Here is a 21,050-nt window from a genome sequence, read left to right as displayed (position 1 = left end):
CACTAACACCACAAGCAACTTCCACAACCGCATGGCACACAGACAAGACAAAGGTACTGATTTTCAGAAACAAAAGCTCCCCATGGGATACATTCTGGTGCCCCTCAGAACTCAGATCTACTCCTACTTCCACTAACGATGCTAGGAACTGAGGCATCATTATGGCTGTTTCAGGTTAACTCCACCCCCCTCTCCTGCTTCTTCATCCTCTGCATACTAGATAAGCCATTCAAATTTCTACCACGAAGCCCAAGGCACACCATCACTATGGCAGCCCTCTTGATGTAGGGATTGTGGCTCACATCCGACGACTACAGACCATACAGAACACAACAGCCAGACTCATCTGGATCTCCTTAGACAGACCCACAACACCCCCTACCTCAGAAAACTCCACTGACTCCCCTTATAGATAATATGCCAGGTCAAGCTCCTGACCCATGCCTACAAGGCCCTGCACCAACTGCAGACGTGCCTACTTGAACCACAACCTGAACTTCCATCAGCTCATCTGACACCTCTGCTCTGTGTTCCTTTCTATAACCCTCAGCCATCTGATGTAGCAGATGCAGAGGTCGCTCTTTCTCCTACTTAACAGAGAAGTTATGACACAAGCTACTCTTTCATCTACGGATCCCCCCATCTCTTACAGAGTTACAAACATCTGTGAAGACCTGGCTATTTGCTAATCAACTGGACCCTGCCAGCACTCTACAAATCTATTGATTGTTTGAATGAGTGATGGTCCGATAAAATATTTCATTCTATTGGTACCAATTGAATGCTAAATGCAGCAACAAGCAGGTTACCAAAGAATGTTTTCAAAAGGGCCTTCAGGAGCACAGGGCCATGTGCTGCCATGTTTTCATAAGTTTTGATCTGTTTGAGATAGAAACATTTGTTTTGGTCAAAACCTGCAGATAGTGTAGCTGATAGTGGAATCTGTGCCAAATGCGGCAAGTCCATAATTGCAAAAAATGCTGCAGCTGCAGGATTACATAATTCCAGTGGTCTTGATTATATGATATGCTGTTCCTTGTGTGTACTGTACCGTTTACTGTTTTGTATTGAGCTAATATAACATAAAAGCTCATTTAAAAAATGAACATTAGAGAATTATTTCAATATAACGAATCTTGAGATGGATAAAAATACCAGTGAGGTAAATAACACTGTACTTGAAATGAATATGTGCATCACTGCTATTGAATATGAATCAAATTGAGATACACACAAAATATTGAGTGAACTTTATAAGGATATGAATGAAATGGATATGGTGAATTGTGTGTATAACACACACTTAAAGCACATGGCACTGGCAGCCAATCACAGTGAAGTTCAATGCAAATTTCAGAGCCCACTTTGGAAAGTGACCGGGGGGTCTCCAGCGGTTCAGCAAGAGGAGGAGTCGTGGGCAGGAGCACATTGATAACACATGCAGGAGAAGGCCGCAGACAGTCCAGTTAAACACTCTTTGCTGCTGTGGGTTTTAGGTCACAAGGCCTTTCCGGTAACCGCACAGCAAGCCATCCAAGACTCTCACTCCCATAAGCTTCCTCTGTACAGACCTTTGAGAATGGACCGGGGTGGTACATATGGAAGTGAGCCCCTGGAGTGCACCATTGCGGCGTGTAAGACGGCATAAAGCCACTGGATGATTGAGTGCAGTTTGAACTCTGGATCATGTACACTGTAATTTAAAAAAATATATTTTTGTAAAGAGCACATTCTGAGCTCAAGTGTTAAAAGGCTATCTTATATGTAGTAATGAGTGCATTATTAACACGAGTGTCTAAACCCTTTTTTTGTACAGTGCACATTTTGAGATCACATTTTATGACTGCTTAGTTTTTGTCCTTGTGTGCTTTTTTGCTCTTGTCTGTGTCTCTTTTCCTGTTTGTTTTCCCTTGTTTTGTGACTTTTCTCTGCCCCATTTTCTGATAATTTTGTGCATGTTTTGTGCCTCTCTGTGGCCATTTTCTTCTCGTTTCAACCCATGTTGTAATGACCACCCAAAGAGAAACAAAATGAAGGCCAGGTGATGGTTTATTTCCACAAGTGTAATGTCCTAAAGAGCCGTCTCTCGTCCCCGTCCATCCATCCCAACTACCACATGAGTGATTTTTCTAATGTCAGCCAAGGCAAGTGGAATCTTGGTGACAAGATTCTATTATAATATTTGAAATTTATCAAAGAGTATAACACACTTCCACCCTCCCATTACCTACTTAGGGTCAGATTTAGAATTCTGCAGATGAGTTACTCCATCACAACAGTGACGTTTTATCCCATCCACCGAAATCTAAATCCCATAGAAGATAATGGTATTTGAATTTCAGCGGACGGGATATCAATCATCGTTGTGATTGAGTAACCCATCTGCCAAGTTCTGGCCTGTTAATATCTACTGTAGTGCAGATGCACAGCAGGTGCACTGCTAGCTTGCCTGGACTACACCCAGTGCAGGGAACCCTGGTCCTCCCCTTACCAACAGCGTTCCTCTATGCTCTCAACCTCTACCGCCACTTGCCACACTGCTCCACACACCACAAAGGGAGTCTTTACTTGCACCTCCCTCAAGTCCTCAAGCCCTCATGCACCCATCCACATTCACCGCTCCCAAACCCAGAATCCCACATGAACACTAACCAACCACCACCCAAACAGCAACCCACTCTCTCATGCGTGGTCACTCAACCAAACATGCCAAGAGACTCCTCCTCTCTTCCGGAATCCAGCAAGAAGCTTTTCTACTCACCATCCTGACATGTCTCAGGCATGGCTAGGCACACTCATCTGCTCAGTGCCAGGATGCCCTCCTGAGTGATAGTTTGCTTTACACATAGCATATCTGTACCTACATTTTTGTGAAATAGATTTGTATTGAAGATAGAGTGACATGTTATGTTATGTTAACTGTATTTATATAATGCATGGATAGGCAAACAGGCCTCATAGTGCTGCTAGCTACGCATCCTGCAGTCCTTGAAGACACACCGATGACTTCAAGTCACTTTAGAAACAATGGGTTTTTAACAGTTTCCTGAAGGAGACCTCCGATTGCTGACTTCTAAGGGCTACCAGAAGTGTGTTCCAGATTCTGGGGACAAGAAATGCTAGAGAGCGGCCTCCATGCTTTTCTGTTCTGGTCTTTGGCACCATAAAACAAAAGTCCCTACTTGCTAGATTGCAGTGACTTTCCTGGTATATAGTAAAGAAGGCAAGACTAAAAGTCCATAAGCCTTTTGACCTGGTGTGCAATGCAGAGGGCCTCAAATGGAATCCTCTTTGGAACAGGTAGCCAGTGCAAGGCCCACAAGTCCGGTATAGCTGTTTCATGCTTCAGTAATTCATACAAGATTCTGCAGCAGCATTTTGACCTACGTGTATTGGGCTCCCCAGATAGAGTGAGTTCCCCTAGTTGAGGCAATAATTAAACCCTGTACAACTATCCTTCTTGTGGCAGCATTTGCAAGATTTCCTGGGGGATCTTAAAATCCTGAAGCATACACCAGCTAGTTTTGTGGGCTGTGTCTCCATTGTAAGCTTGGAATAAATCCAGACACCTAGGCTTTTTACTGCTTGAGCTGGCACCGGGCATTCACCTAGGTAATCTGACCATGAACCTTCTAGACACTTAGGGCAACTGTTGCCCAACACCAAAACCTTAGTTTTGTCACCGTTAAGCTTTAACCTACTCGTGGTCATCTAACCTGTGACTTCCCTGAGACAGGAGCTTAATTGGGAAGAAATGTGACTTGTGTCGGATGAAAGGGCCAGGATGATCTGTGTGGCATCAGCATACAACATTACCGCAAGCCCATGTGATTGGACGATATCTGTCATGGTTCGAGTGTACACATTAGTGTAAGGCTGAGTGAAGAGTTCTGTGGGACACCACATGACAGATGATGGAGAGAAGAGGCAAACAAATCTTGGCAAACTTGAAAACTCCTGTCAGTTAGGAAGGCTTTCAGCCATTTAATGGTGGGCCGAGTAATTCCAGCCTCCAACTCTGAATGAGTATGGGATCCAATACTTATCCAAAAGCTGCCTCAGAACCAGCATGATCATTGCCTCTGAGCCACCCTGATCCAGGAGGGCACGAAGTTCTTCTGTGGCAACCAATAGTGCAGTTTCCATGCTGTAACCTGGTCTAAAATCTGTCTGCATGGGATGGAGAATATTATGTAATTACAAAAAGCTAGACAGGTGTTTATTTACATGCTTTTCCACTGCTTTGCTGACCACCAGGAGCAGGGAGATAGGTTGGTAACTGTCTACCAAATCCGGGTCAGCAGCTGGGTATTTAAGGGTGGTTTCACTATAGCATGTTTACAGGAGTTGGGAATATGCCCTGTTTCAAGCAAATGGTTGAAGATGCTTGTGAGGGTGTCTAGTATGGCGTGACCACCATGGGCAAAGATATTAGGAGGAGCTGGGTCATGAGGGGAGCCTGATTTGATGGATTCTAGGATGGTTTACAGAGTTTCACTGTTCAGCACAGGAAAGGCTTGTAGAGTGAGAACAGTATGTCAATATTCTTGATATTTAGTACAGAACTCAGCAGCTGGCAGTAGATGGAACAGGATTTTGTTGGTTTTATTGATAAAATGGCTGCCTAACATGTTCATTGTTCTGTCGATACCGGTGGATCTGTAGGGCCAGAACGGAGAGTCAGAAAGTTGTTAACTACCTGAAACAGTTCCTTAGATGAGTTTGAAGCAGTCTCTATTTTCTATTGCAGATATGTGATTCTGGCTTGCCTTATAGCTTGATTGTACATTTTTGTGGCTACACTATAGTTTTTTTCTTACTGTTGTCACTACAGGCCTTTCACCACTGTCTCTCCTTTTTACATTTCATTACAGTCTATTAAACAAAAGCAAGAGCTTATTGGAAAGCATACATCCTCATCGCCCATATTTGAGGACTCTCTCCAATGTGAAATATAGGCCCATATTTATACTTTTTTAGTGCCAGATTTGCATCATTTTTTGACGCAAAAGCAGTGCAAACCTACAAAATACAATTGTATTTTGTAAGTTTGCGCCGCTTTTGCATCAAAAAGCGGCACAAATGTGGCGCTAAAAAAGTATAATTATGGGCCATAGTATTTGCACAGGATCACATAACTTTATCAAGAAGAGAAGCCGGTATTTCTTGTTTTGCACTGTACAGTTTGGTCACTAGCTGGGTATCTGCTTTTCTCTTGTCTGTTTTACAACAAAAGTTTTACATCAAAGATTTGTCATCGAGGTTTTGTCTTCATTTCTTGGTGCATTAGGTGATAGCCTGAGTAGCAGGCATCAAGCAGCCACATGAAAGTTCATTTTGGGCTCTAGGGACCAAACGTACCTCGAGCTGAGCCAGAGCCATCATCTGGCTTGAGCCTCACTTTTGTTTTCAATGGCTCACCCACCTCTAGTACAAAACCTCTCATGTTTGATTTCATAACCTAAAATGTTGCTCTAGCCATAAGTAGAATATAGTTCACCTAATTATATACTATACTACATATGCAAGGTCACAGAAAGATGCATCAGAATAGCACCAAATTATGCAGCAGGGATGTCTAAATGATGCATCAAGAAAAGGCAAATTATGTGGCGAAATAGGGGACATATTTTGATACTATTATTTAATTGTTTAGTCATTTTTACACATGTACTACTTTCTGAGCAAAGGTTTCACCTCTGTGGTAGCAGTTTCACAACCAAATACAAAAAAAGGAACCAAAAAATGACCAGTCAAACTTTGCCAAGAGCCTTTCACTTTGCGTGAATCCACGTCAACACCTTTTAGTAACTTTTCATCCTTCTGAGTTAATAACAATTTTTTTTGTTAAAATCTGCAAATTACGCAAAAATGTTGGATTATGTGGCAAATGTGGCAAATCCATATGTGCAAAAAAAGCTGCGACCGATGAATTGCATTATTCCAGTGACCCTATATATAGGGTACCCATTACTGACTTACCTAATAGTGTTGCAATGAGTGCAAGTGCAGGAATGATTCTCAGTGTAAGTTTAAAAACTTTTATTTTTAATAATTCTGCGTGATGTACTAAGGGATGAAGATGCGGAATGTTAAAGAAATCCACTTTTTCTAATTTTGAACACCTTATATTCTAATATGTGGCATGATCTATGTGGCCGTTACTCATCTCCTGCATGGAATCTTTGAGCCAAAATCCACTATTGACTTTGTTCTCCATGATAATTAATTGGACAGCATATATGTGGAGCTTAAGTATTTCAGGGCACTTCATATATGCTAGTGAGGTCATTAACACATATGACAGCGCATTGAAATACATGTGTTCAGGATGTGCGATTTACAAAAAATATTCACAAACAAAATAGCCCACATGAGTCAATTACTTTGGGTACTAGCCTGTCAAATGCATTTCCATTTAAGTCAATAGAGATTGTTTTGCATGTGGCGTATACTAGTCTAACCAGTCATGTAAGAAAAAGTTTCAAGAGGTCTTGGCTAGTCACAGTCCTGACTACAACAGCGGGACTGCACCTGTGCAGCTAATGTCAGTTGCTCCTCAGGGTACAGGCACAAACGCAGGGCTCAGTAAAGTGTGCTGTGGTCAGCCAGTTTCACGAAGGCTCACTGAGCGCTGCTCACAGTTATGCAATAAACAACAAAACTGCAGACATGAGAGCAACAAAGACCACACACTTATGCAGCCAAATAATACATTTAACACTGGCTGACTGGACAACGAGAATGCCCCTGCTATGACAATGTCAACCAGGCTGACAGCTTGTCTCTATCCCTTGGCTTTGAATGGTTCAACTCAACTTCGTCCCACACAAACCTCAAAAATCCCTCAATTTGGGCTCGTTTGTGACTGCTTTTTTACATTTGCGGGAAAATTTAGCTCATCTTATCAAGAGTCCTCTGCAGTCCCTGTTGTGTGTCCACACTGCACAGCACTTAGTTTAGTAAGTGCCAGCGCATGAGTGGCTGGTAATTTGAGTGTGCTAGGGGTAGACAGGCCACACACACACATGTTCACACCCATCAACATACACTCACCCATACATTCACAGGCATTCATACTCATATACAGCACGCATTAAAAAATAGACATACATTGATACATACAAATAGGCACCCAACATCAAAAATAACTTATCAGGCAGCTGTGAAAAAATAGGGTCGCATGAGGGAGGCCTCAAGGTTAGTGGAGGATTGGGACTGCTGCCTCATTTCATTCATTAACCTTATTATAGGTCAGCCAAGGAGAGGAGACAGCAGTCCCTTACTCATCCTAGAGTGGGATAAGGTCCGTAGGACTGCTAACCCCACCCCACTCTGTGACAATACTTCACTGATGGACAGTCAGCCCTGGGAACTTCAGGGCTTTAAAACTGAAGGACCCAAGTCCGGGTCTATATGTGACACACCTCCTCATCATAAGGGGAAGAACCTCCAGTGCATTGCTGGACTGAAGAGGTCATATCTGCAGGGCTCTGAAACCTTCAACTTGGCAAATTTCAGCCCAGGTAGCCAGGCATTTGGCACAAGTACAGCGCATAGCCGCCTATCATCAACATGAAGAGTGTCAGATGGAATTTTGCTGAGCCTGACACACTCTTCAGATGTTGGAAAAAGGTGATGGGTGGAGCCCTTAAGATCAGACCACACCTGTGCTAGAGGAAGGCATGAGGACACCAAGGGACTGATTTAGATCTCAGTGGAGGTAATACCCCTTTACAAATGTGAACTATATCCCGCCCACCGTATTACGATCTCCATAGAAGACAATGGGATCATAACACAGCAGACAGGATATCCATTTGTGATGGCGAATTCCCTTCCAAAAAAGATCTAAATCAGGCCCTAAGATAGCACAGCATCTCAGTTTCACTCACAGTTTGGCTGAAAAACACATATTACACCTTCAAAGTGTATTCAGCATCACACATGACACTACAAATGCATCTACAATTACAACACATTGTATATAGATTTAAGGGTTTAGGTTTACGGTTTCAGGGGTAGGAAGGGGTTTTGGGGACAGGGAAAGGCAGTAATAAGGGTAGTATTTTTATGGTTTAGGGATGGGTTGTGTTAAGGGTTAATATGGGATTTTCAAAGTTCAGGGAAGGGTAGAGTCAAGGGTTAGTAAGGGTTTTAGGTTTCAGGAAGGGCAGTGTTAAGGGAGGGGTTCTAAGGCATTTTACATAGACAATTAGTTATTTCAAGTAACTCGTGCCCTAAGGTAACTGTAACTCCCGCCTTTCTATGCACAGTTTTCTCATCAATAATTTTATTACAAATGTCGCAGTGATAATATCAATGATGCCATAGATGATGTCATGAATGATGTAATATGTGGAATAATTAGCAGTGCATGGCAGTGCATGGCGAGGGCTTAAGTTATAGTTACCTTAGTGCATGAGTTATAGTTACTTGAAATAACTCTAATAATAACCGCTGAAAAGCTCTGGTTTTGTGTGAATAAATTCAGAAACTCATTATAACATCACTGTAACCTTTGGCCTTCTGCAGCGGAGGTTGGCTGTGGCTAGGCTCTGTATAGCCACCAAACACCGTGCACAGCCTTCAGCAATGCACAACAGGGGTTGGACACAATGCCTGGCCAACCTTAAACGCGCACAGCCTTTTTAAAAAACTTTAATAAATGACATAGTTGGAATGATATATTTTGGGACAAATTGAAAAGAAAAATGTAAAGCTCAAATAAAAATAGTAAGAATACCTTTAGGTATATACCTTAAACATTTGAAGTTTAAAACAAAATTAAATTAGGCATATGATGAGAGAAATACTAAGGCCCATATTTATACTTTTTGACGCTAAACTGCGCTAACGCAGTTTAGCGTCAAAAAGTTTTGCGCCGGCTAACGCCATTCTGAAGCGCCATGCGGGCGCCGTATTTATTAAATGGCGTTAGCCGGCGCAAGCAGACCGGCGCTGCCTGGTGTGCGCGAGAAAAACTACGTACACCAGGCAGCGCCGGCGTAGGGGGAAAATGGCGCATGGGCGTCTTAAAATGGGGCAAGTCAGGTTACGTCGAAAAAATCATCGTAACCCGACTTGCGCCATTTATTTTCGACGCCCATCCCCCATCAACATGACTCCTATCATTGTAAAGATAGGAGTCATGCCCCCTTGCCCAATGGCCATGCCCAGGGGACTTCTGTCCCCTGGGCATGGTCATTGGGCATAGTGGCATGTAGGGGGGCACAAATCAGGCCCCCCTATGCCAAAAAAAATTATTAAAAAAAAATAAAAAAATACTTACCTGAACTTACCTGAATGTCCCTGGGGTGGGTCCCTCCAGCCTTGGGTGTCCTCCTGGGGTGGGCAAGGGTGGCAGGGGGGGTCCCTGGGGGCAGGGGAGGGCACTCTGGGCTCATTTTGAGCCCACTTGTCCCTTAACGCCATGCCTGACCCAGGCGTTAAAAAGCGGCGCAAATGCGCCGTTTTTAGCCACGCCCACTCCCGGGCGTCTCTTTTGCCCGGGAGTATAAATACCACGTAAAGGCCTGGGAGTCATTTTTTAGACGGGAACGCCTCCCTTGCATATCATTAACGCAAGGAAGGGGTTCACGCTAAAAAATGACGCACATTCCGGGAACTTTGGCGCTATACGCCTCTAACGCCATAGTATAAATATGGCGTTAGTTGGCGTTAGTTTAGCGTCGAATTTGCGGCGAAAAAAACGACGCAAATTCGGCGCAAACGGAGTATAAATACGGCCCTAAGACTGGAACCCTCAACCTTCAGTTTGAGGGTCAGAAACGCTAACCACTAGTCCATAAATGACTCTTGAGAGTATAGTGTCCAGACATAACCTTGACATTCAAGCCAAAGATTTTGTTGCTGAACAAGACTTAAATATTACATCAAATATTAAAAACAATAGTAAATAAACAGGCACAGTGCATGAGATACCAGCACTTGAACTTTGAACTCATACCCAGCTAGTAGCGGAATTATTAAATGCAAAACATACTAACTCGGCTTCTCTGGTTGACAAAATTGTGTGATCCTGTGCAAATATTATATTTCACCAAGACACATTTTTTTTCATTATCGCACTTGAGAGAGCCTTCCAATATAGGATGTACGCTATCCAAAAAGCTTTTGTTTTTTGTTTAATAGACTAATGTTGCTCTGTCTTCAATACAAATCCACACAACAAAAGTTTGGGTACACATATGTTATGTCATTCGTAAGTGTAAAGAGAACCATCACTCAAGGGGCATACCTGGTGCTGAGCAGATGAGTGTGCCTAGCCATGCCTAGGAGAGGGCAGCATGGTGAGCCGAAATGCCAGGTTTTCAGCTTCTTGCTGGATTCAGGAAGAAAGGAGGACGGTTTTGGAGTGTTTGGTTAAATGACCATACATGAAAGGGTGGGTTGCTGTGTCGGTGGTAGTTGGTTAGTGTACATGTGGGGTTCTGGTATGGGACTTGTAATTGTGGATGGGTGCATGAGAACTTGAGGTAGGTGCGAGTGATGAGTGTCCTTGTGGTGTGTGGAGCAGTGCGGCGAGAGAGGTAGGGATTGAGAAAGCAGAGTAACACAGTTGGTAAGATGGACCAGGGTTCCCACACTGGGTGCAGTGCAGGTGCAGATAGTTTTGCCTTGGCATGCTAGCAGCGCACCCGCTACACAGCTGTGCTGCAGTAACAAGTAGGGGCCTGGAGGGTGGTAAGTGCAGGGGGCGGTGTTGAGGAGGGGTAGGATGCAGGAGAGAGAAAAGGAGGTAATGAGCACTGGGGTGAGGAAATGGTGGCAAATTGGAAAAAGCAAGGGCAAAAGCAAAGCATACAGAAAAACAAGCAAGGACTAAAATGAAGCAGACATAAGCACAGATCAAGATTGAATCGAGAAGAAAATCGGCATAGAAAGGCACAAAACAAGGGAAAAGGAGCAGACAAAAGGGCACAGAAGAGTCACAAAACAAGGGAAAACAAGCAGGAAAAGAGGCACAGAAAAGAGCAAAAACAAAGCATGAAGAGGCTCAAACAGGCAGAAACAAGCAGAAAATGGCACACACAAGGACAAAAACAAAGCACAAAGGGGAGCAAAGGCAGAAACAAGCAGAAAATGGGCACAGAAAAGGACAAACACGAAGCACAAAGAGTCACAAACAAGCCAGCCAGAAACAAGCAACAAAATGGGACACAAAAGACTCAGAAAGCAAGGAAAATGGGGTACAGACAAAGGCAAAAACAAAACACACATAGGCCTAAACGAGGGCTAAAACTAAATACAGAGAGGCCTAAATAAGGGTTGAAATGAGAAGAAAACTGGCACAGAGAGGCACAAACCAAGGGAAAGTGGGACACAGACAAGGGCAAAAATGAAGCACAAAGAAGAGAAAAAGGATGAGTCCATCATTCAATGTGGTCTCAAAATGTGCAGCTGTAGGAAAGTACCATCTTCCTTGGCATGTTACCCTTATTTTTCACATGTATGTCAGTATGTTTTTGCCTGTCTCACCGGGATCCTGCTGGTCAGGACCCCAGTGTTCATAGTTTGTGGACTAATGTGTGTGCCTGTGTAGTGCCTAACTGTGTCACTGAGACTCTGCTAACCAGAACCTCAGTGCTTATGCTCTCTCTGCTTTTAAATTTGTCACTGTAGGCCAGTGACTTCATTTACTAATTTCAATTGGCATACTGGACCCCCCTTATAAGTCCCTAGTATATGGTACTTAGGTACCCAGGGCATTGGGGTTCCAGGAGATCCATATGGGCTGCAGCATTTCTTTTGCCACCCATAGGGAGCTCAGACAAGCCCTTACACAGGACTGCCACTGCAGCCTGTGTGAAATAGTGTATACACTATTTCACAGCCATTTTCACTGCACTTAAGTAACTTATAAGTCACCTACATGTCTAACCTTCACTTGCTGAAGGTTAGGTGCAACATTACTAAGAGTGAGGGCGCCCTTGCACTACCAAAGGTGCCCCCACATAGTTCAGGGCCATTTCTCCTGACTTTTGTGAGTGTGGGGACGCCATTACACGCGTGCACTACATATAGGTCAATACCTATATGTAGCTTCACAATGGTAACTCCAAATATGGCCGTGTAACATGTCTAAGATCCCCTCATTCCAAATTTGGTATTGGGGAGACAATTCCATGCATCCTGGGGGCTCCATCATGGACCCCCAGTACTGCCAAACCAGCTCTCTGAGGCTTGCGCTGTAGCTACAGCTGCTGCTACCTCACAGACAGGGTTCTGCCCTCCTGGGGTCTGGGCAGCCCAGTCCCAGGAAGGCAGAACAAAGCATTTCCTCCGAGAGCAGGGTGTTACACCCTCTCCCTTTGGAAATAGGTGTTACAGGCTGGGGAGGGGTAGCCTCCCCGAGCCTCTGGAAATGCTTTGAATGGCACAGATCGTGCCCCCCTTGCATAAACCAGTCTACTCCAGTTCAGGGACCCCTTCTTCCCTGCTCTGGGCAGGAAACTGGACAAAGGAAGTGGAGTGACCACTCCCCTGTCCATCACCACCCCAGAGATGGTGCCCAAAGCTCCTCCAGTGTGTCCTAGACTTCAGCCATCTTGCTTTGCAAGGTTTGGAGGCACTCTGGAGGGCTCTGAGTGGCAAGTGCCAGCAGGTGACATCAGAGAACCCTCCTATAGGACCTTAGCTGGTAAGGTAGCCGATCCCCCTCTCAGGGCTATTTAGGGTCTCTCCTGTGGATTCTCTTCAGATTCTGCTTGCAAGTCTCCTTCAGGAATCCTCTGCAACTACTTCATCATCCTCTGACCTCAGATCAACTGCAGCCTGCTAAAAGAAACGCTGTAACTGCAACAAAGTGTCTACAAGAGACACTTTTCTTCAGCAATCTCAGCTCCAAGTCAGCAACTGCAACAGTTTCCACTGTGTGCATGCTCTGGGGACTCCCTGTCTTCATCCTGCACCAGAAGGACTGAAGAAATATCCCTTGGAGTGACGGAGCTCCAAGCAGGCACCTTCCAAGGCGACGACTGGTACCCTAAGACTCCTCTCACGGCAACGAGCGTGCTCCTAAGGTCACAGAGGGTGGATATCATTGACATAGACTGTCCTGAGGTCCTGCTGACACAATTTGGAGGAGGTAAGACTATGCCTTCCCCGATAACTACAGTACCCCTGTGTATTGTGTCTTCTTCGCCTCCCGAGGTCTCTGTGCACTCTTTAAAAAATTCCTTTGTGCACAGCCTGGCCCAGGTCCCCAGCACTCCATCCTGCAATGCTCAATTCATTGAGTTGTTCTTTGGTGGCGTGGGACCTTCTTTTGTTGTGCTGCATTGACTGCATTTTGCACCTTCCTTGAACCAAGATCCTGTGGGTTCTGGGGGTGCTGGCTGGCATCCTGAGGGCTCTCTAAAGTGCCGGGAGCCCCCTCTTCCTCCTCACACATAGTTGAGGCCCCCAGGTCCCTCCTGGGTCCATCCAGTGCTATTTTGATGAAAAACACACGTTTGCCATAGCAAAGGCTTGTTGGCACCTTCCAACACGAAATCTCATCTGCAACAATCTTGACACCGTGGGACATCTTTTGCATCATGCAGGAACCTGCTGGCATCTTCTTAGAGTGCATTTCTGCAGTCTTCTACTAAGCAGGGGCTCTTCTTTTGCACCCTCTTATGGGTTGGCAGGGGCTTCTGTCCTTCCTGGAACTTCTTTCGACTTCTGGACTTGGTCCCCTTCCTTTGCAGGTCTTCAGGTCCAATAATCCAGCAGTTGTTCTTTGCAGACTTGGTTGGCTGCTGCAAAATCCCCAAAATGAGGTGTAGTGTGTCCTAAGGAAACTTGCAGGTCTTTTCTCCTGCTTTTCTGGGCACTGGGGTGGGGTAATTCACTTACCTTTACTGTATTCCTACTCTCCCATCGATTCTGCACACACTGCACTTGTCTAGGGGGGAATTCGTGATTCGCATTCCACTTTTTTAGTATATGGTTTGTGTTGCCCCTAGACCTAATTTCTCCCATTGCATTTTATAGGATTTACTACTCTTTGTATTGTTCTATTACTATTTACTTGTCTAATTTTGGTGTCTAGTGTATATATTGTGTATAATACTTACCTCCAGAAGGAGTATTGTCTCTCAGATATATTTGGTACTGTGTCACCCTAACTATATACCTTAATTTTGGTAACACTGAGTATTGTCTTTGCTTGTGTATAAGTACTGTGTAACTATAAGTGGTATTGCATGAGCTTCGCATGTTTCCTAGTTCAGCCTAAGCTGCTCTGCTATAGCTGCCTCTATCAGCCTAAGCCTCTAGAACACTACTACATTCACTAACAAGGGATAACTAGGTGTAAGTACCCAATGTACCCACTACAGACCAGGCCAGCCTCCTACATTGGTGGTGCAGCGATGGGATAAGTACTTGCAATTGCTTTACCACTTTGTTACCTGTGCTCTGCACAAGAAAAGCTTGCTCCAATACTTAGAGCATATATAATATATACCTAGAAACAATTTTCTAACTTTCTTAAAAGTTCTTTAAACTTTGCAAACGTTTTTACAAAGTTCTGAAAACTTTTCTTCTTTTCTCTAAAAGGTTAGCTCTGTCATTCTACTAACTTCTTGCTCACTTTCCTAAACTTTTTTCTTTCAATATGTTTTCTGTAGAAGCTACCCCTACAGTTGTGAAGACAACATATGAAAATCTTAACTTTAAGGGTTTAAGGGGTCTCTGTATTGAAAGAAGTTTAGGGATTGGGAAGAACCCCAATAAGGAGTTCCTCTTAAATCTTTTCCTCCAAGATGACCAGGGACTCAGCACTGGTCCAGATCAGACAGGGGAAGAGGTAGAGGATAACTCCAACCAGGAAGGCTCAGAGGAGCATGATGACAATCCTGGGGATGGTCCTTCCACAGGCCTATTTGTCAACAAGCCTTCTAGTATAATTGGTAGTGGTAAGGGGTCACATTCAAGTAGGGATCTATTCACCCCTAGAGGCCAGGTCACTAGAGTGGCCCCTGTTAGAGACAGGTCTGCCTCTGCACACTCTCATCTTACCTCTGTTTCAGATGCTTCACATAATTCTAATCCTGAGGACCAGTCCCTAGATACGGAACTCAGAAAGCTGAGGTTAGAGGAGGCCAGACTGAAGCTAATGCAGCAGCAGTTGGCCTTAAACAGGGAATCCCTGGCTGTGGAGAAAGAGAGGCAGGGTTTGGAGGTTAGTTCCCCACGGTGGCAGTTTTAGAAACACAAATGTTAGGGAACCTTCATTTGATTCTAGAAATCTGCCCAAAGTTGTCCCTCCTTACAAGGATGGTGATGACATCAACAAGTGGTTTGCTGCACTTGAGAGGGCCTGTAAAAGTCAGAGGGTCCCTTGTGTACAGTGGGCTGCTATCCTTTGGTTATCCTTCTCTGGCAAAGGTAGAGACAGCCCTTTTATTGTCAGAGAGGATGATGCAGATAATTACTAGGTTCTGAGAAATGCACTCTTGGATGGTCTGGGCTTAGCCACTGAACAGTACAGACTTAAGTTCAGCGAGACCAGAAAGGAGTCATCACAGGACTGGACAGACTTTGTAGACTGTTCTTTGAAGGCCCTAGAAGGTTGGTTACATGGCAGTAAGGTGGCTGATTGTGAAAGCCTTTATAACTTGATTCTCAGAGGGCATATCTTAAATAATTGTGTGTCTGACTTGTTGCATCAGTATCTTGTGAACTCAGATCTGACCTCTCCCCAAGAATTGGGAAAGAAGGCAGACAAATGGGTCAGAACAAGGGTGAGCAGAAAAGCTCATACAGGGGGTGAAAAGGATGGCAAGAAGAAGGATGGTAAGTCACATGACTAGGGTGGGGACAAAGATAAAAAATCATCAGAGTCTTCATCAGGTCCACAAAAATCCTCTGGGGTGGTGGGTCCAAATCCTCTTCTCAAAAAGATAAGAAACCTTGGTGTTATATGTGTAAAGCCAAAGGCCATTGGGCAACTGATCCTCATTGTCCAAAGATAAACACCAAACTCCCACCACCACAACCCCAACTGCAACCACTAGTGCCCCTAGTATTAGCAGTGGTGGTGGGAAAACACTACTAATAGCCAGTCAAAAGGTGTAGCTGGGCTCACCATTGGTAATGTAGTTGGGGTTGGTCTAGTTAAGGAGATCACTGAGGCTATTTTAGTCTCTGATGGGGACATTGACCTGGCCACTTTAGTTGCTTGTCCCCTTAATATGGATAAGTACAAGCAGCTACCCCTGATTAATGGTGTTCAGGTTGAGGCCTACAGGGACACAGGTGCCAGTGTCACCATTGTGATGGACAAACAGATTGCCCCTGAGCAACACCTACTTGGTCACCAGTACCAAGTGACAGACACCTATAGCAACACTGTAAGCCACCCCATGGCTGTTGTGAAAATCAACTGGGGGGTGACTGGTCCAAAGAAAGTTGTGGTAGCCACTGATTTACCTGTAAAATGTCAGCTAGGCAATGATTTGGAGACTTCAGCTTGGGCTGAAGTGGAGTTGGAGGCCCATGCAGCAATGCTGGGCATTCCAGGGCACATATTTGCTCTTACCAGGGCTCAGGCCAAGAAGCAAAGAAGACAGGGGAACTTGGATCCTGGAACAATGGACCAAGTGCTCCCAAAAACTAGGGGTAGGAAGAGCAAACCCTTATCTTCTATCCCTCCCTCCACAGACGATTCCCCTTTTGAGAAAGAGGAATTCCTTCCCTGTGCAGAACCTACACTAGAGGAGCTAGAAGCTGATACAGCGGAGCGTTTGGTTACAGGGGGGCTTCCAGGGAAGAGCTGAGTGTGGCACAGCAGACCTGTTCCACATTGGATGGCCTCAGACAGCAAGCTGTCAAGCAGCAAAATGGTGATGTCACTGAAACACACAGAGTTTACTGGGAGAATTTCACTAACAAGGGATAACTGGACCTGGTGTAAGGTGTAAGTACCCAAGGTACCCACTAAAAACCAGGCCAGCCTCCTACAGCAGCGTACAAAAAAATAATTACAGCACTCTTGTGTTTATAATGTACTCGCTAATATATACGAGAGCACCTTTGAAAACTTGAGCTCAGAATGTGCTGTTTACAAAACATTTTTTTTTTTTAGGACAGTGTACATGATCCAGAGTTCAGCTTCCACTCAGTTATCCAGTGGCTCAATGCAGTCTTACCTGCTGCAACGGGGCACTCCAGGGGCTCACTTCTGTGCATACCAGTCCCGCTCCAGCCACCAAAGTCTATACAGAGGGAGTCCAGGATCTCTGGGGATCAGGAGTCTGGGAGGGCTTGCTGTGGGTTGACTGGAGAGGCCCTGTGACCCAAACCCCACAGCAGCAAAGGATATATCACTAGACTGTCTGCAGCCTGGTCCTGCATGTGTTATCAGTGTGCTCCTGCCCAAAACTGAGCCACGAAGGCCCCCTATTCACTTTCCAGAGTGGGCTCTGCAACTTGTATTGAACCTCACTGTGCCCTCCACCATATTTTGAAATGTCCTTTGGCCTGATGGAAATTTCGAGCATTGACAGGTACCTCTGTTGCCTCGTCACCAAAAATTTTAACCAGGCCCTAAGCATGATAGAAGAGAAGTAAAGAATGGGGAGCGAAGAAGACAGGAAGGGCTGAGGGATGAAAAGAAAGCCAGGAGTGATCTGTGATGAGTAATGGATAAGAAGTGATAAGAGGATTGAGGAGTAAGAGGGTCTACATGAGGAGTAAAAGATGTGGAGAGGTGTGTGTCATGTGTGGTTTGGGGATCACATATTCACAGTGAAGATCTGGTTGTATGATATGAAATACTGAAAGAAGCAACTAGAACTGTACAATTCCACCATTTCCCAGGCTCTGTGGCCCAGGAACATGTGGGGGCCACAGAAAGAATATCTGTTAACTCATGATATTAACAGCATCAAAACTGGTTAAAGCTTGGGTCAGACATGGAGAATGGGGGAGGGATAGGCGAAAGATATGAAGGTGTATACAGACTAGTTCCTGGACAAGAGCTCCAAATGTAATGGTACCTAAAGTACCCTTATGGCCCCATTTTAGCTGTGATTAATGCTACTGTACTTTGGAGCTATAGTCCTGATGTGTGGAAAGTATTTCTGGGACAAGATTGACACTGCTGGACTGTCGATGTATTATATGCAGAGCCACTGGAATTATGCAGCAGAGGAGGGCCAAATTGTGTGACAGGGTTGACTAAATTATGTGTCAAGAAAAGGAAAATTGTGCTGCATAATGCAGCACATTTTGTGATAGTATTACTACATTATTTTTTCATTTCTACCCATGTTACCGTCCTCCAGGACTTTTATATCACTAAACCCCAAGTTGTTCCTCCACATCCCTCATCCCATATTCAAACCCTTTATCTTCCACTGTTTTCTACTCACTCTACATTACTTACTTGTCTCACATCATTCCTCATCTCTCCCTATTTTTCCTTCCTCATCCCTCACTGAAAAATAAGTGAAATGGACATTGACAATAGCTTAAAATGTATATTGTCCATTTTAGGACAAGGTGTTCCCTTGCATCTCATGCCTCTGTTCTCATTCATCACTTGCACCATATTGACCTCCGTCCTCTTTCCTTACTTCTCATCCTTTTTTAATCAATCATCATTCCTCATTATCATCTCTCACTCCTCAATGAGGAGCCCTGATATCTAACTCCTCATCCTTTATTTCTCATGTGTTTTCTCTAATCCCTCACTTTTAATTGCTCCTGCCTTCTGTCTCACTCCTCAACCCTCACGTCTCATCCTTTCTGACATCACTTACTCGTCTTCTCTCTTCCCTAGCTCCTGATCCTCACCACTCCAACCTCATCCCTTATTCCTCTCAACTAATCCTTCACTATATCAACCACTTTCCTTACTCTGCTTCCCTCATTCTACACTCTTCACTCCTGATTTCTTACTCAACATCCCTCATCTATCACTGCTCACTCCCCCTCACTTCAGCAGTGGCAATGGAAGTGGACGAATGATGTATACTAAAATGACCAGCACCCTGACCATATTAGGATATCCTCATCCCTCCCTCCTCATGACACAGATCTCAACCTTCACCTTATTTTTCTCACTCACCACCTATCACTGTTCTCTTATTCTACATCCCTCGCTTTGGCCTCTCCAATCAACCTTCAGTCCTCACCCTTCATGTCTCATTCCTTATTTTTCATCTCTCACTCCTCATCCATCATTCACCATTCTTTACCCTTCAAATATGGAGTATCTAATCACTCTTTAATCAAACCTCCCTCCGTAACCCTCATTCTCCAGCCCTCAATTCTTATTTATCAATCCTAATTCCTCATCCCTAATCATTAATTCCACCCTCTTCTACTCTAACACCTCATAGATCACTCTTCATCTCTCATTCCTCATCTCACTCCACATTCTTTTCATTTTCACACTCTTTATTGTTTATCCCTTATTTGAGATTTCTCATCCCTCAATCTTTATCTCCTATCCCTCAGTTCTCATTCTTTCTTCATTTCTCTTCATTCCTTGCCTCCTGTTCATAACCCCTAATTTTTAATTGTTCACTTCTCGTTCTTCATCTTGCATCCTTCACTTCACTTCTTTACTTTTTCCTACCTTATCGCTCACGCCTTAGTCCTTACTTCTCATGCCATATACCTTACCCATCCCTCACTTCTCAGCTCTCACACTTCACTCTTTAAACTTTCTTTGCTCACTGCTTGCCCTACACTTCTCCTCTCTTACTCTTCATCCTTCACTCCTCACTGATTACCCCTTGCCCCTCAATCACCTTTCATATCTCTTTCTTAATCTCTCACTCACCATTTCTCACTCTTTAACTCTCATCCCTTACTCCTCATTCCTCACTCCTCTTCCCTCATCTTTCACCTTTCATCTTTGGTTTTGTGTTTCTACACTCCTAATCATTCATCCCTCACTTCCCATTGCTCCTCATATCTCACACAGCACTCCTCATATCTCACTACTTAACTAAAAGGCTTTAGCTCAGCTTGGATGGCACTAGCTAATCCTATGTTTAAAGTCTTTTCTGTAAAAATGGCAAAAGACTTTGGGCCTAATTATGAATCTGGCGGTCACTAGACCGCCAGACTCACAGTGGCTGTCCGGACCTCCGCGGCTTTGATGGTTTTACTGCCAAATTAAGAGTTTGGCAGTTGGACTGTCAAAAGACCACCGTCTCTCAAAGAATCAGTGATCCCGATGGGATGACAGCATTCATGGTTGTAATCAACCAGGGCAGCACTGAAGTCAGCGCCGTCGTGCTGATTACAACCTTGTTCTCCACCAGCCTTTTCATGGTGGTCTGACCGCCATAAAAAGGCTGGCAGAGAACAAGTGCAGGGCACCACAGGGGGGCAGTGTAGAAAGTGTGCATTTCAAGGGTGCTGGTGCACACTGTGTGCAGCAGCATTTCCACTGTCTCATTTATGAGCCAGGAACAATGCTGCGCCACCTTTCCTTAAAGGAAACGGGAGGCATTACAAAACAAAAAATAAAACTTTTTTTTTTCATTTTTTAAGTGCAGGCATTGGTCTGTTGGACTCTTAAAAAAAATGTGCACTCCCATTTGCAAATGAGAAATGATCCCTTGAGGTTCCCTTCCCGCTTGGGAATAGCTTACTTGTAGTTGGTGGTAACAGAATGTTTTGCCAACTGCGTTCCTGGTTGCAACACATTCTTACACCTCCCTGTGACTCACCATTAGGAAGAAATGCCCTTGGCATGCCTCCTCCTAATAGTGACTTGCAAACCCTTTTTTGCGAGCAGGTAATAGGTTATTGATTTGGGATGGTACATGGCAAAAAGCCTTTACCCGGTCGCACATGGCCTAATGGGCCATTTGAAACCAGTAAAAGAGCTTCATACATCTGGCCCTACGTTATTTACAAAAATACTTACCTGCATGATAAAGTACTGTGTGACGAATGCAGAAATACTTATCTGCATTGTAAATGGATGCATGTAATAGATGCGTGGTAAAGGCTGATTCCCTGTTTTATATTCTGTAAATATGTGGTAGGTTCATTTTAGTTAATTTATTTTAGTC

General features: G+C 44.3%; 1 protein-coding gene across 1 annotated transcript in view; it reads right to left on the bottom strand.

Annotated features, from left to right (window-relative positions):
- Positions 1-3,984: 3,984 nt before the first annotated feature.
- Positions 3,985-21,050, bottom strand: part of LOC138249393 (olfactory receptor 52K2-like) — a 51,336-nt gene continuing 34,270 nt past the window's right edge. Inside the window, exon 4 of the mRNA XM_069203352.1 lies at positions 3,985-4,170. Coding sequence (XP_069059453.1) covers positions 3,985-4,170 — 186 coding nt within the window. The remainder of the gene's footprint in view (positions 4,171-21,050) is intronic.

Source organism: Pleurodeles waltl, chromosome 8 (genome assembly GCF_031143425.1).
Source record: "Pleurodeles waltl isolate 20211129_DDA chromosome 8, aPleWal1.hap1.20221129, whole genome shotgun sequence".
In the NCBI taxonomy this organism is placed as follows: Eukaryota; Metazoa; Chordata; class Amphibia; order Caudata; family Salamandridae; genus Pleurodeles; species Pleurodeles waltl.
The sequence above is the reverse complement of the archived record's forward strand: the minus strand, read 5'-3'. Positions and strand labels throughout refer to the sequence as shown.